At 44.9% G+C, this 16826-nt stretch overlaps 1 protein-coding gene across 3 annotated transcripts in view; it reads right to left on the reverse strand.

Annotated features, from left to right (window-relative positions):
- Positions 1-16826, reverse strand: part of SMAP1 (small ArfGAP 1) — a 281227-nt gene that overhangs the window by 119726 nt on the left and 144675 nt on the right. For 2 of the 3 annotated variants that reach the window (XM_083177251.1, XM_083177250.1), the window contains one exon: positions 13113-13193. The exons of the other annotated variant lie outside the window; for it this stretch is intronic. In XM_083177251.1, the coding sequence (XP_083033377.1) occupies positions 13113-13193 (81 nt within the window). The remainder of the gene's footprint in view (positions 1-13112; positions 13194-16826) is intronic. 3 annotated transcript variants of the gene reach the window in all.

A 16826-nucleotide genomic window follows, 5' to 3' on the forward strand; every position in this document is an offset into this window, starting at 1 on the left:
GCCCTAGCCCTCAACCTTGATGAATATGTGTTATCCTTGACTCGAGACTATACTTTGTCCTCCACATCCATTTTGCATCCAAATTATGTTACATTTACTGAAACACTGCAGAGACTGAAATTCATGCTCTCATGATCTATAGACTATGTATTGTAATTACCTCTTTACAGGTTTTTACTTAATGAGACTCCTCTCTACAATCTATTTTAAAGGTTTCCTTTTAAAACATGTTTCTATAGTGAATTTACATAATCCATTATAAAATACACACTTATCAGCAAAGCCACACAGACATACATTTCTTCAGTTGTATCAGAGTACCTCCCAATTTGACTCCTCTGCTACGCGAAATTTGTGTGCCTCTGAGCCATACAATACACGTCTGTTATTGCATTTTTCAGGCTGCATCTGTGCTGCAGAATAAAACAACACGACACAAACGACTTTCCCTAAACTACAAACATCTTCATCTCTTCAGTTAAGCTTAGCAAATTGATAAATGGCCCAAATATCCTTCCTAGATAAGATTGTCTAGGAGCAAATGGACATTTCCTTACTTTGCCATGATATGCAAAAGAACCCTGAGAGGGTGGGTGAAGCAGAACACCGGATATCTGACATAGAGGATGTTACAAACCTGATTAAAGCTATAGTGGCTGACAGGTCTAAACAAATGTAGTCAGTAAAGGCGAAATTGACTAATATGGAAGTCAGGCTTATGCGTAATAATGTGCACATGGTTGGGTTACCAGAGAGGGCGAAGACCGGACTCCATTAAATTTTCCATCAGGCAGTTTTTAGTCCCCAATTCTCTGTGGAAAGGGCTCATCGCCTGCTGACTAGGACTCCACCTCTTCATTGCTAATTTCTGCACTACAGAGACAGTGATACCAAACTGAGTCCGGCTCGTACACAGGGCCCGTTTATCTATACTTTGCTTTGGACATTCTACATTTTAAGATCAAGAGAAAGCTCAGTGATTGTCAAATCCTATATTATATGCTTTTCACAGCGCTTTTGAGAGTGGTTCATGATGGCTCCACTCATTTCAGCACAGGAGGCGGAGGCATGATTAGATCATGGCCCTAAAGCTCCTAATTGAGAACACTGCTTTTTGGTTTATTGTTTGTAACGGTTGTGTTGCAGTGGATTATTTGTCACTGAGACTTTGTTTACTGCTGGTTATACCACCTGCATGTAATATTTTTACCCTAATGAGTTTCATGCTAGGTTATAGTTTTAAGGGTGCAATACATCCCTATACCTATGAGTAGTTCGGTAGTTCTGGGAATTCAGGCGTACCTTCATTTAAATGGCTTTACAGGGTAGGGGGGCAGTTAGGTTTTTTGGGGATTCACCTATGAACAGTGCTTCACTTTTTACACATTTTGTAATATTACAGCCTTATTCCAATTTGGAATAAATTATTTTTTTCCTCAAAATTCTACACACAACTACAGCTACAACATTCTTCTATGAATAGAGAAGAACCTTCCAGAAGGACAACCATCTCTGCAGCAATCTACCAATCAGGCCTGTGTGGTTGAGTGGTCAGACGGAAGTCACTCCTTAAAAAGGACCTGGCAGCCCCTATGGAGATTGCACCTGAAGGACTCTTAGACCATAAGAAACAATATTCTTTGGTCTGATGAGACAGAGATTGAACTCTTTGGCATGAATGTCAGGAGTCATGTTTAGAGGAAACCAGGCACCACTCATCACCAGACTACCAGGATGCTGTGGGGATCTTTTTCAGTGCGGCATGCTGTGGGGATCTTTTTCAGTGCCTGGAACTGGGAAACTAGTACAGTAGGAGGGAAAGATGAAAGCAGCAATGTGCAGAGACATTGTTGATGAAAACCTGCTCCAGCGCACACGCTTTACCTCAGACTGGGGTGACTGTTCCTCTTTCAGCAGGACACGCTTTACCTCAGACTGGGGTAACTGTTCCTCTTTCAGCAGGACAACGACCCTAAGCACACCTAAGTGTATCAAAGAAGTGGCTTCAGGATAACTGTGAATGTCATTGAGTGGCCCAGCCACAGCCCAGATTTGACAGGTGCTGCAAAGAGGAATGAGCAATATTGGCCAATGTAGGTGTGCCAAGCTTGTGTGGCATCATATTAAAAAAAAGACTAACTGCTGCCAAAGGTAAATCAGAAAAGTACTGGGCAAAGGCTGTGAATACTTATGCGCATTTGATTTCAGTTTTTTTTTTTTTTTTTTATAAATTTGCAAAAATCTCCCTCCAAAAGTTTTCATGCTATTATGATGTATTGTGTGTAGAATTTTGAGGGGAAAAAAATAATTTATCCCATTTTAGAAAAAGGTTGTAACATAACAATATGTTGAAAAAGTGAAGCGATGTGAATACTTTCAGGAAGCACTGTATGTGTATTCATGTCGCTGCTTTATGATTTATTTTTATGGTATGTTTTACTGTCTCTCATATGTGAATTGTCCTGTGATGAGGGGCCCTGTCGGAAGTGATGTTCCTCTGGACTTTTTTTGGAATGTGTATTTCCTGGCTTGTCCTCTTGGTATTCTCTGTATATACTTAGGTAGCACGTACATCTTGTTATAGTAAATAATTCCCTTTCCGACATGGTGTTGAAGGGCTCCCTATACTTGCCTAGAATGTTCTGGGTTTGAATTATAGTATTAAATGAGCACAGGTCAAGAAATACCGGGCACATACTGTTTGTCTCTGAGACTCACCTGATGGGTATGGATTGTATGGTTGACCTAAAGATGGTCGACAAGTCATTATATCAACGCCACTAGGTCGACATACAGGAAGGTCGGCAGGGGTCTAGGTCAACTTGGCACAAGGTAGACCGGTTGTTAGGTCGACCCAAGCATTAGTTCGACAGTCAAAAGGTTGACATGGGGTTTTTCACATTTCTTTTACACTATTGTCAACACAGTCGACATGGACACAGTTTTAAGTGTGGCTTGCTACGCTCACCATGCTTCTTTATTCTCCACCATGCCCTAGTGGATGATAGGGCATGAAATATTTGGACAGTCACCCCACCCCCTATATCAGCCATCTTAGCCTTTTTTACCAACTTATACTGCCTATCTGTATATTGTATACGTACAATAAACTGTGCTTTTATTTCAAAGCATCAGCAGTCAGTAATCCCCTATACTGGTAACTTTAGATAATAGTCCGACACAGGGTGCTCGTTTGTGGAGACCTAACACCTTCTGGCTTCCCAGTTGGGTGATGGCTGCAACTTACTCAGTGATTGGAATAATTTTGATCTGGAAAATGCTCTCTCTGTTTGGACCCTCTAGTTGACCAGGATGCCTTCAAGGCCTAGCTTAGAGGCTCCTTTATTAAGAAAATAGCCAACATTAAAAAAAAGGGATTTTTGTAAGAACTTACCGTTCAAATCCCTTTCTCTGATATGGTCCTGGTGACACAGCTCAACACTGGAATGTAGGAGGGTCCGAAGGAGCCAGGCACCTATCCTAAAGCTTTTAGAGGGTAGGCTCCTCCCCTACTGCATCCCAGACTCTTCAGTTCAATTTTTCAAAGCCACTGGAATACATTAACTCCGTACAAACGCCTGCACATATTATATGCACATTTTTCAACAATAACTTTTAACCAAATAACATGAACATCATGAACCTGGCATACTTACTGAGCGTAAGGGAGGTATCGCTGTGTCACCAGGACCATATCAGAGAAAGGGATTCGAACGGTAAGTTCTTACAAAAATCCCTTTTTCTCTTTCAATGGTCCTGGTGACACAGCTCAACACTGGGACGTTCCAGAGCCGGTCCTTTGGGTGGGTACGCTCAGGTCTGCAGCTCTCATCACTGCTCGCCCGAATGATGCGTCCTCCGACGCAAACTCATGGAACCTATAGAATTTGGCAAATGTATGAACAGATGACCAAGTGGCAGCCCTGCAAACCTGCTCAGCTGTTGCCCCATGTCAAACCGCCCAAGAGGTGGCAACCGACCTGGTGGTATGCGCATTAATCCTGGCCGGAACAGGCCTACCAACTTTAGTGTATGCAAACGCTATAACAGAGCGCAACCACCTAGCAATGGTCTGCTTCGATGCAGGCCAACCAATTTTGTGTATGTCATACAACACTAACAAGGTGTCAGTTTTTCTGACACGCTTTACTCTGTCCACATAGATGCGTAATGCACGCACAACATCCAAACTCCTCAATTTGTCCCTTTTTCTAGAACCCTCTGGGGGTTGAAACACAGGCAGAACTATCTCCTGATTTAAATGGAAAGCAGAGACTACTTTTGGTAAAAACTGGGGTACCGTCCGAAGAACGGCCCTATCATCATGAAATATTAGGAAGGGAGACTTGCATGACAATGCTCCCAATTCTGACACCCTCTTTGCTGATGCCACTACCAACAAAAATACCAATTTCCATGTAAGGAACTTAAGGTCAGCCGACCTTAATGGTTCAAACGGTGCCTTCTGAAGGCATTCCAAAACCAGCGACAATTCCCAAGGTGCCACTGGTTGTTTGTAGGGGGGTTTCAACCGAGACACCCCCTGTAGGAAGGTCTGTACTTCCGGCAATAACGCAATCCTTTTCTGGAAGTAAATGGACAAGGCCGAGATCTGCACTTTTAGGGATTGAAGGCTTAACCCAGAGGAAAACCCATCCTGTAAAAATTCCATCATTTTTGTCAACTTAAAACGTGATGTATGTGACTTCCGTCGCTCACACCATCGAATATAAGTCTTCCAGACTAATTTGCCGAAGACACTGACTTTCTGGCTTTTATCATGGTATTAACCACTGCCTCTGAGAATCCTTTATTCCTTAGAATGGCGGTCTCAACAGCCAGGCCGTCAAAATTAATCAAGCTGAATACAGGTGATTGAATGGTCCTTGTCTTAGAAGGTCTGACCTCAGAGGTAGACGCCACGAGTCCACAGACAATCTCTGAAGCCTCGAGTACCAGGACCTCCTTGGCCAATCCGGGGCCACTAAAATCACTGGGATTTTTTGGCCTGTATCCTCTTCAACACTCTCGCCAGCATTGGAACTGGCGGAAAAACATAAAGAAGATTCCCCTCCCAGGGGATAGTCATGGCATCCACTGCTTCTGCCAGTGGATCCCTTGTTCTGGCATAAAACCTGGGCACCTGGTGGTTGAACCTGGATGACATCAGGTCCACATCCGGAGTTCCCCACTTCAAAGTAATCTGATGGAATATCTGAGGATTTAGGCTACATTCCCCTTCCTTCAGCTCCTCCCTGCTCAGGAAGTCGGCCTCTATATTCTCCACACCTGGTATGAATATAGCTGATACTGCTGGCACATTCTGCTCCGCCCATAGGAAGATTCTGGACACCTCCCACATGGCTAGTTTGCTGCGTGTGCCTCCCTGGTGATTCAGATACGCCACAGCTGTGGCGTTGTCGGTCTGAATCCTTAAAGGGAGTCTCTGTAACCTGTCTCCCGCCAGAGAAATCACCTTCCAGACTGCTCTCAGTTCCAAGATGTTGATCGGTAGAGCCGACTCCTCTGGAGTCCACAAGCCCTGCAGACGCAGGTCCAAGACTACTGCCCCCCAGCCCTTGAGACTGGCGTCGGTAGTGACTACCAGCCAGCTCCAGGACTGCAGTGACCGACCCCACTGAAGGGAATCCACGTCTGTCCACCATTTCAGAGAGGCTTGAGTTTCCGAAGACAGCACTATCTGTTCTGATTTCATGGTCTGTGTGTTTCCCGACCAAGCCGTCAAAATGTTCCACTGGAACACCCGAGAGTGGAACCTGGCAAACTGCAGCGTCTCGAAAGACGCCACCATCTTCCCCAGCAGCTTGAGGCACCTCCACACTGATGTGCTCCGAGAGCTGAGAATCTCCTGCACTAAGGCAACCAGATCCCTGGCCTTTACCTCCGGTAAAAATACCCGGTGCAGATGGGTGTCCAGAATGGCTCCCAAGAATTGGAGTCTCTGCGACGGCACCAACTGAGACTTTTGTAAGTTTAAAAGCCAGCCGTGAGCCTGCAAAAAACTGATGGCCTCTGCCAAGTGACTCTGCAACCTGTCTGCTGACTCTGCTTTGAACAGCAGGTCGTCCAAATAAGGTATCACTGTGATTCCCCTCAGCCTGAGCACAGCCGCCATTACAGACATTATTTTGGTGAAAACCCTTGGTGCTGTGACCAGACCAAAGGGCAACGCCTGGAACTGTAGGTGCAGGTCTCCTATCGCAAACCTCAACAGGGCCTGATGTTCTGGGTGTATGGGGACATGAAGATACGCGTCCCGGATATCCATGGACGCCAAAAATTCTCCCTGGTCCAGGCTTAGCAGCACTGACCGTAGAGATTCCATTTTGAAATGGTCTACCCATAAATGGACATTCAGAGACTTTAAATTTAGTATTGGTCTGAAAGACCCGTCTGGTTTGGGTACCAGAAACAGAGTGGAATAAAAGCCTTTCTTCCACTCTGCCCTGGGAACCGGAATTACCACTCCCTTCTCTAACAGAGTGAGTTGCTCTTAAGAGAGCTGTACAGAGCCGAGCTTCCTTTGGTAAAACTGTGGGAATAAATCTTCTCGGAGGAAGACCTTTGAAGGGAATTCTGTATCCCTGGGCTATAATGTCTAACACCCAGGAATCCTGGTCTAGTGACGCCCAGGCATCCTTGAACAGTGAAAGACGACCCCCCACCTTTACCACTGCCAGGCAAATTCCCTGACAGTCATGCGGACGGTTTGTCCTCTCCTTTGGTGACAGGTTTCTTGTGGAAAGAACCAAATTTTGACTTTGGGGCCTTACTCCTGGAGGACTGAAACTTTCCCCTAAATGACTGCCCTCGAAAGGACGCACCACCTCTAGGGGAGGGCCGAAAGGATGGCCTAAAAGCAGAAAATCTTGATGTCTGCTTGGCTGCGGGGGCAGGCAGGAAGGTACTCTTGCCACCCGTGGCCTGCTTAATAATCTCTTCTAATTCAGATCCAAATAATAACTTTCCTTTGAAAGCTAATGTTTCTAAGGCCTTCTTAGACTCATTATCTGCCTCCCAGGCCTTAAGCCAGAGTACTCTCCTGGCATTGATAGACACTGTGGAAACTCTGGTTGCCATTTTGAGAGCTTCCTCTTCGGCTTCCAACACATATTCTGCAGCTGCCTTAAGCTTCTCTGCTAGCAACAACACACCAGGATCAGCATGTAAAATGGTGCATAAATCATTGGCCCACTCAATCATGGCCTTAGAGACCCAGGCTGAAGCAATGAGGGGACGTAGGGTGAATCCCACCCCTTCAAATATAGCTTTGAGGTTACCCTCCAGCTTTTTGTCCACTTGCTTCCTTACGCTGCCGTTTAAATACACCTTTAGCAGGAGTTTTATCCTCCACTGAAAGTTTTAAAGCCTGTTTAACAGCTATAATCAAATCCTCCACCCCTGCGGCTGAGGAATCTTCAGAATCATCACCCTGCTCCCAGGGAATGTCTGTATATGCTCCCTCCTCTTCATCTACCAATAAAGGCACCGAGTAAGACCTTTTAGGGGTCCCTACAGCATCAACATCAATTTTGTCTAGTAAATCACTAAACCTGTTGATCCCCTTTGCAGTATCCTGCATCACCTGTATGAAGGCAGGATCTGCCTGGGTAAGAGGCAAGGAGCCAGAGGACTGCTGAGATGATGACATAGGTCTCTGAGATTCTACCAAGGCATCACTCTGTCTGTCCAGCAATTGCACTAAAGCGTTAACAGACCTGCCCAGGGCACTAGCCCACGCGGGTTCAATTTGCTCTGCCCTCTGGGGTTCACTCCCCATGGGTCTCACAGCAGCGCAAGCAATACACAAACCCCCCTTGGCCATCTGCTCAGGGACAAATTTTTGTGTACACACATTACAAGCCCTCACAGTATTAAGGGCTCCCTCCCCCAAAACCACAGCTTGTTGCTCAGACATGATGTAAAGTAACCACACAGTGCATACAATGTACAACAGCGCTCATACAGAGTCAATGCACCCAGCCACTTATCTGTCTGTCGGTTTCAGATGCGGGGAAACGATGCCCAGGAAATCCAAACACTCTGTCAGGATCTGTAAGCCAGCTCAGCTCCGCTGCAAGCGTTCTGAAAGGCGCCAAAACAGAGTGAGGGAAGAGACCAAGTCCCTGCTGCTGCGGGGTCCGTGACTTTTTGGCGCCAACCACCCCCAGACAGCCGCTCCCTTAGCAGGATCTCCTAGTTCCAGTATCTCCCCCTCGACTGGGGACCACTTGGAACATGCCTGTAACACACTGCTGTCCTCTCATAACAGGAGCTCAGTGTGTAAGCTCCGCAGAAAATGGCCGCCGCCATCACGGAGCGCCTGTCCCTCATGATCCCCACCTGCGTGAAGCCGGTTTCAGAGCGCTCCGGAGCCCAGGCAGCTTCTTAAAAGAAGCTGTAAGCGCTGCACAGGGAGGCCAGACAGCGTCTCCCCTGTGCACAGTGAGCTGACAGGACGCGCTTCTGTCAGCTTCTGCTGCGCTAGCAGAGTGAGGATTCACTAATGAGAATCCTCACTCTGTGCCTACCTAGCTAGGGTGAAAGTTAATAAAATAATAAAAATTCCCTAACTACTCTAATTCTTCAGCTGCTCCTGCAGCCCTTTAGAATAGCACCCACTCCAATGGGCACCTAACACGAACTGGAGAGTCCGGGATGCAGTAGGGGAGGAGCCTACCCTCTAAAAGCTTTAGGATAGGTGCCTGGATCCTTCGGACCCTCCTACAACCCAGTGTTGAGCTGTGTCACCAGGACCATTGAAAGAGAAAAGCTAGCAGGAGGAGGAGCGGCGTCTTGAGAAGGATCGCTGTCAACTTGAGGCTACCTACCTTTCATCTGTAGTTGACCGGCAGCTAGGGATGCCAATCCCGGGATAGGTTTATATTGACATCAGGGAAACGGTTATACCACCATCGACGTAACGTAACCTTTCGGCCTGCAATGGACCATCATCAGGATCACTTCCGTCGACGCCGGGTGACACGCAGAACGTGCATCCGGTCCGGCGAGTGATGAGATTTGCATCAGACTCCCACTGACTATACACTCCACTGCCGTGTTCCGGCGGGTGGAACGCATCAGCGTCCCTTCCGCCCAAGCCGAGTGACACGCGCACAGCATGCTTCCGGCCTGGCGGGAATCCAAGATAACAGCTCTTCTTTCATACAGGGCTGGTTACACATACCAATTATGGTAGTGAGTTATGTACATAGTATGCACAACATGAGATGTGGATGATCACACATACTTAAGAGTTTATTCCGCTGAATTGGGATATACATAGTGGTGATTGGCTGGACGGTAGGTGATGTCACTTCCTGTCTAGGGATATATAGGCTGAGCAGGTGAGGCAGTGTAGTTGTGTCCTCTCTAGCGGATGGATGCCAGGTTACTCACTTGATATTGCTGTGCCTAAATGCTGTACCTTATCCTGATGATGGTCCATTGCGGGCCGAAATGTTACGTTACGTCGATGGTGGTATAACAGTTTCCCTGATGTCAATAAAAACCTTTTGAGATTTTAAAAAAATTGGTGAGTGCCCTTTTCATCTATCTCTCTATCTATCTCTCTATCTATCTATAGCAGAAGGAAGGAGGAAGGAGACTGGCACTCGTAGGTCTTGAAAAAAGTTTGTATTCAAAATAGAAAAGACAACCAACTTTCGGGGCTACGCCCCTTTGTCAAGATGCATGTGAGAACAGGTGTATCTGTTCTCACATACACCTTGACAAAGGGGCGTAGCCCCGAAATGTTGGTTGTCTTTTCTATTTTGAATACAAACTTTTTTCAAGACCTACGAGTGCCAGTCTCCTTCCTTCTGCTATAATTCACCACAGGACGGGCACCGGGCCGGATGACAACACAGAGTGAGTGCAGGACCGCATTGCTGTATATATATCTATATATCTATATATAGATATATATATAGATATATATATAGATATATATAGATATATATAGATATATATAGATATATATATATATATATATATATATATATATATCTATATAGATATATATAGATATATATATATAGATATATAGATATATATATATATTTTTTTTTTTTTTTTCAGTTTAATGTACCAACCTCAAATCTCATGCAAGCATTTCACTATTAGCAATACTGTAATCATAAAATATGCCTTAGAAGACAGTTACAATAGAAGCAAAGCCAAATTGATAAGCTATCTAAATCGGATCTTCTGTATCCAATAAGATTTTATCAAGCCCAAAGAGCAACTTAATTTAAGCACAAAATGAATGCTAACTCAAGCAATTCATAATGCACAGATCTCAAAAACTTTTTTAATTTCAAACTTTCATAATGCGGTTTAATCTATAAGGGAGAAGAAAAGAGGAATCAACTTACTGTACAGCATTAGCACTGGGCTGTGTAAAGTACATCATGCTAAGGCTAGTCAGGGGAGAGTTAATGGTGAAAGCTGTACTAGCATTAAATAAAAAATTCATAGCTTTGCAGTAAACGTATTACACTTTAGAAGGATAGATAAACCAACAGTGTGCAATGAAGTTACACAGAGCACTGGATATGGTACAAAAGACAAAATAAAAATAGCACTGAAGCAAGAATATTTGGTGTGCTGAAAATACACAATAGTTATGTTCAAACCTGCTGCAATTGTCAATTGTAATTACTCAATTCTATGACATAGCATTCTCTAGGCCTACATGCCATTGTCCTGTCATGTTTCTTGTCCTACTGTGCCGATCGGCCCCAATGTTCCTTTGTCGCTTTTTCCTGGAGTCACATCCTTGCAAAGGTCTATACCAACTTTCTATCCACAAAATTCCCAATAACTAAACTTTACTCCTCTTTTTTCAATTATGCCCTCTACCATTAAGAATTTATACTCTTTAATGAACATGGCCATATCCTATTTACAGCTACTGTATATGTACAGGAAATCTCTGTTCTGCTGTGGCTGCAGGAAGAACTGTTTGACTGGTTTGCAGAATTTTGGCATGGAAGACGGTCCCTGGAAAACTAGGAGCGCTGTCCACCATCATCGTAAACATTGCTGCCATGTTGGCCATAGCGGAGGTGGATTGCAGGGTAACCGAGGAAAAGTTAGAGCAGTGGTTCCCAACTTTGGTCCTCAAGTACCCCCAACAGTGCACGTTTTCAAGGTCACCCAGCAGGTGCACAGATTGTTCAGACACATTTTAAAAGATCCACAGGTGGAGCTAATTATGTCACTTATGATTCTGTGTGGAGACCTGGAAATTGTGCACTGTTGGGGGAACTTGAGGACCAGGGTTGGGAACCACTGAGTTGGATACCAATGAGATGCTCATTTCTTACTCTATCTGCTTGATACTCCATGAAAAGCTTTGTCTGATCAAGGTTTCTGCATGCTGGGTGCACCATCACCTGACTTAAAAGGAGAAGGAGACTCGTGTGACTGTGCCGTAACATGCTGGCCAGGTTTAATGGCTGTCTCTCAAATTGTTGGAGATCAAAAGTGGCAAAGAATCCTAGATCTAGAGTTTCAAACCAAAGACCAAACTGGTCGCCTAGCGGGCCCCAGTTGGAGGCGCATCGACACAGCATTTCCAAAGCGGGCACACCACCATCCAGATAGTAGCTTTTTGTGTGGGCCAAGACAAGTCATGTAGCTACCATACCACTCATGCAGCAGACTGGTCTAGTGGCTCCACCAAGTGATTTGAGAGCATGCAGTTTTGAATTGACCCCTCTATCAAATACTTTACAAAGTGAACATAACATTTTTTTAAAATTTAATACTTTTTGTGTATCCAGAAATTTGTTGCACATCCCTCCTATTGCCAGTTTTTCCCAGTTTCAAGTTCCAGGATCGGAGCTACAGTATCTGCTGCAAATCCTCATTTTCAGCCACAAAACGTAACTTTTCAGACACCTTCTGAGGATCAACTGGGGGCTGAGTCGTGACAAATTTTGCCTATACGCTACATATCACAATTAACACAAAGGGGGTGATTCTGATTGACTCACTAAGCAGCCATGTAATGCCGCCTGCAAGAACTCTCGCCCCCGCACTGCCGTTTCCCCTCGCAACGAAGACACATCTCCTTGTATGCTGTTGCGGCAGGAGAAATCATGCGATTGTCGCCGACCTTCGCATGATTTCTCCTGCCTTTGCAAAAAAAGTCAGTCTCAACTGACTTATTTGCGGCCCCGTGACAAAGACAGGGCGGGTGGCTGATGTCATGTGATGTCAGCCGAACACCCCTGGGCAAGCATTGGCCCACCCACGTACCCATGGGATGCCCCGCATTTTCATGGGGACACCCATAAAATGCTTGGCATTGCCATGGCCCAGGGCAACTACAGTCCCTCCCTCCCCTCTGCGAACAGCACTGCGAGTGAACAACTCGCCATGGCCATTCACAGTCACGGTTTGCACATGCACATGCCCAAACCCCAACCATTGGGGCAGAGGTCGCATTCGGATCACTGTGTGTGATCCCGAATTCATCACATGGGGCCTTATTCTGGTTCACTCCTTCTGGCAAATTCCTTCTTAGATGGAGAAAACCATGTGCACTGCAGGTGGGGTAGATGTTACTTGTGCAGAAATTTGCCAGAAGGAGTGAACCAGAATAAGGCCCAAAGTGAGGAATTTTTTGGATCTTGAAATTACTGCATGCAAATACATGGTGAATAGACAGCCATAAGCAGTAGTGCCGTGGAATTAGAAGTGGTCTCTTCACTTCTATCACATCAAATGGGACAGGATCCTATCAAAACCACTGTCCCTGCAAGTGTTCTTTTAAATATTTAGGAGTAACTTATTTTGGATTCTGCAACAAGGAAATCTAATTATTGGTTTTAACACCCAGTAATTAATAAATAAGCCCCAATGTCTAGAAAAAAATATTTCTCTGGTATTAGCCCTAATAAACTGAAACAACATCTGTCTTCAACATATTTTAGAGTGATCGCTGTTTAATAAATAGACCCCTAAATTTCTCCACTCTTTTGTAGAGGAAAAAGAAAAAAATTAACCCACACAGACTTCTGTACAGACAGGAACATGGTGTATCTAGGACTAGTTAAGAAAAGACATATATTTATTCTTACCTTCTCCACACCTACAGGTTTAACTGTTTTCTCTGGTTCTCTATCTTTTTTCTTCTCTTCCCTTTTTTTCTCCTTCTCTTTCTATTAAGTAAAAAATTTGAGAAATCCCAATGAAAAAAAAATGTGCATTTAAAAAAACACAAAAACAGGGATAAAATACTTAAGTGAACAAATTACACATTCACAAAAGCAAGCACAGCATTGCTATACATTTTGTTGGTCTCTAACTTAAACATGCGTAAGAAGAAAGATATAATTCCAGCTATAAAATTAAGTCACAATACATAGTATTTTAAGGTTTATTCTAAATCAAACTGCTATTGAGATTGTTTACTAGGAGTCTCACGTGATTATTATGGCAGCCATCATACTGAGATACATGAAGGACCCTTAGAAGGTATATACAGGTTGAGTATCCCGTGTCCGCATAGCCATTATCAGAATTATTCCAAAAACAGGAATAATCGAATCCCCCCCCCCCCCCGACCCTTTTTTTTTTACTTACCTAGTCCTCCGGCGTCCACGGCAGGCCTTCAGCTTCATCTCCGGCATCTCCAGCGGTCCCAGGAGTGCATTGCACGAGTTCCCAGGCGCGCCGGTGATGTCACCGGCGCGCCTGGGAACTTGCTCAAAGCACTCCTGGGACCGCTGGAGACGCCGGAGATGAAGCTGAAGGCCTGCCGTGGATGCCGGAGGACTCCATGGACGCCAAGGGACCATCGGGGACAGGTAAGTATGTAAAAAAAAAAAAATATTCCAAAAACCAGAAAAATCCCTTATCCGGAATGCTCGTGGTCGCGAGCATTTCGTATAAGGGATACTCAACCTGTATACTTAATGTCATTTTCATCTTTTGGAAATCAAGCTAATGTAAATAAATTATTTGTTTTTAGGGTTGAATCACAAAACAGCTTTTGATATTCATTTTTAAACCATAGTAAATGTGTGTTTTAGTCCTGGGAACACATCATCAACCTTTAGTAAATACAACCCTTAGTACTTTTCGAATGTTGCCCATCAACACTGGGGATGTTAGAGGAGAGAAATCTCTCAAATGTCAATGCAGTGATGATAAAGTTATGGTTGTGAAGGAATGGGTCACATAATCCATACAAATCTGTAATGTACAGTAATTCCCATTATTTTTCTTCCCTGTCCTTTTCAAAATCAGATCTTTATGGTAACCATAATATGGGTTAAATATTAATTTCCTAAATCAGAGGCAAGGAAATGGTCAGACGAGTACTTTCTCTATACAGTGTAGCTACTTGCAATGCAGCCTAGCAATGTGTATCCTTGTAGCTTCAAGCTAGAAGCACTAACTAAATGCTCATGGCAATCACTGTACTGAACTGCATGGCAACCACCAGATGTGCCAAAAGGTCGACATTAGTTTTTCACTTTGTGTCAATTCCGAGAACAGAGAACACTTTGTTTGTTAGCCATCCAGACACCAGTGGTTATGATAACGTGGGTTGACAATGTCTAGGTCGACAGTCACTAGATTCACCACTAATGGTCAACAGTGACTACATAGACACCTATGAATGGTAGAAATACCCTAGGTCAGGGGTGGCCGAACCATCCTCAAGATCTACCAAAAGGTCGTTTTTCAGGCAACCTGTGGATCAATCGTAGGCATGAATGCAGCAGGTTTGAAAATGTGACAGTAATGACTACAAGTGTGTACCAGCTAGTTGATTTGGAAAATGTGGACCATTAGTAGATCTCGATGACTGGTTTGGCCAGCTCTGCCCTAGGTCAACATTGACATTAATGTCGAGATGCATGTTTAATGGGTTTTTTGGTGTCCATCTCAACAAGGACAAAGTATAAGTGTACCGCTGCACTCGCCATACTTTAGGCACGGTGCCTTGCTGCGCATGGCACACTTTTATAATCTAGCTCTAAGACAACGGTACTCTTTACCTAGAAGGGCGCCCATCGCGGGCATCGCATGTACTAAAAAATCGCATGCGATGCGACCGACGCGATGACCGCGATTTCCCATAGGGAACAATGTTAAATGTCCCAATTGACCCGATTTTCCTGTTCAATGTCCCAATTGACCCGATTTTCCATAGGGAACAATGTTAAATGGCCCACAGAGGCCAAATAGGCACCCTGAAGTGTGAAATGGCCCCCCAATTTTTAACGCCACCCCACGATCAACGTCAACCCGAAGCGTGGCGAGCGCAGCGAGCCCGCGAGGGGCGGCGGTACGCGTCCTACGACCTTTTCATACCCCCACTATCCACGTTAGCGTGGAGTTGAGAATAGAAAGTGTGGCGAGCGCAGCGAGCCCGAAGCGTGGCGAGACCCGCCAGGGGACGCGGACACCTTCACAGGTATACGCGTCCCCTCGTGGGCTTCACAGCTGTCCGCGTCCGCTCTCCACGCTTCGGTGGCTCGCTGCGCTTGCCACACTTTCTATTCTCAACTCCACGCCGACGTGGATAGTGGGGGTATGAAAAGGTCGTAGGACGCGTACCGCCGCCCCTCGCGGGCACGCTGCGCTCGCCACGCTTCGGGTTGACGTTGATAGTGGAGTGGCGTTAACAATTGGGGGGCCCATTTCACACTTCAGGGTGCCTATTTGGCCTCTGTGGGCCATTTAACATTGTTCCCTATGGAAAATCGCGGTCATCGCCTCGGTCGCATCGCATGCGATTTTTTGGTCGCATCCGATGTGACCGACGCAATTTTTTTTCCCTAACGATGCCCACGATCAAAATCGTGGGCACCCTTCTAGGTAAAGAGTACCAAGACAACTTGGATGGTAAAATATGAACCAAGTCGGTCTAAATATGAAAAACTTGTGTCGACCATGTATATTAGTGTTCCTGCTAGGCTATTTTAGCAGGGCCCTGCCCGATTCTTAAAGGGCAAAATGCGCCCTACCCCGATACAAGCGAGGAAGCCCTTTGGTGACGTCGGCGGGCCAGGCTTGCCCACTTTGCACCTTCATTCTGCCCCTGCCCTACCCAGTTCCTAAGGTGCTCATACACGTACTGATTACCCGGTACTTTTTGTGCTAAAATAGCATTGCATGCACAACGATGCTATTTTAGCACAAAAATCAGGTAATCAGTACGTGTATTGGCACCTTTAGAAGGAACACTATATATGTTGACCTAGGGTATGTCGAACAATTATAGGTGTCGACCTGGTCAGGGTCGAGCATTAGTGGTCAACCTAGTGACTGTCGACCTAGACATGGTCGACCCAGGGTCCAGATACCGTAACAGTTACTCCAGATCAGTTCTACACCAAGCAGTCAATATTGTCTGAAAAATGGAAAATGTCCATTCAGGACAGATGGGTACTGAACGTTGTTGCACACAATATAATTACAATATATTAAGTACCCGGAAAATACATGACCTCTGTATCAAGAACTACTATCAATGTAACTACGATTCTAGAGGACAGTTTGGGATATAGGACTAAAGCTAGATACACACTATAAAATTAATCTTTCCAATATGACTGGTTGGAATGAAAATCTGGTAATTTCTGGGAGAAAATGACAATTGGTTGGTGAAAAACCGACAAAATTGGTCATTCAGACAAATTGTTTAAATCAATTTATGCAAATGACAGTTTTTTGTCCAATTTCCAGCTTTGAGTGAAAATGGTTGATTGTAGTTCATTTCCAGATAATCTTAAGGTGCGTACACACTGGCTGATATATCAGCTGTTCAACTGATCGGC

Source organism: Crinia signifera, chromosome 3 (assembly GCF_055691185.1).
Source record: "Crinia signifera chromosome 3, ASM5569118v1, whole genome shotgun sequence".
Taxonomy (NCBI): domain Eukaryota; kingdom Metazoa; phylum Chordata; class Amphibia; order Anura; family Myobatrachidae; genus Crinia; species Crinia signifera.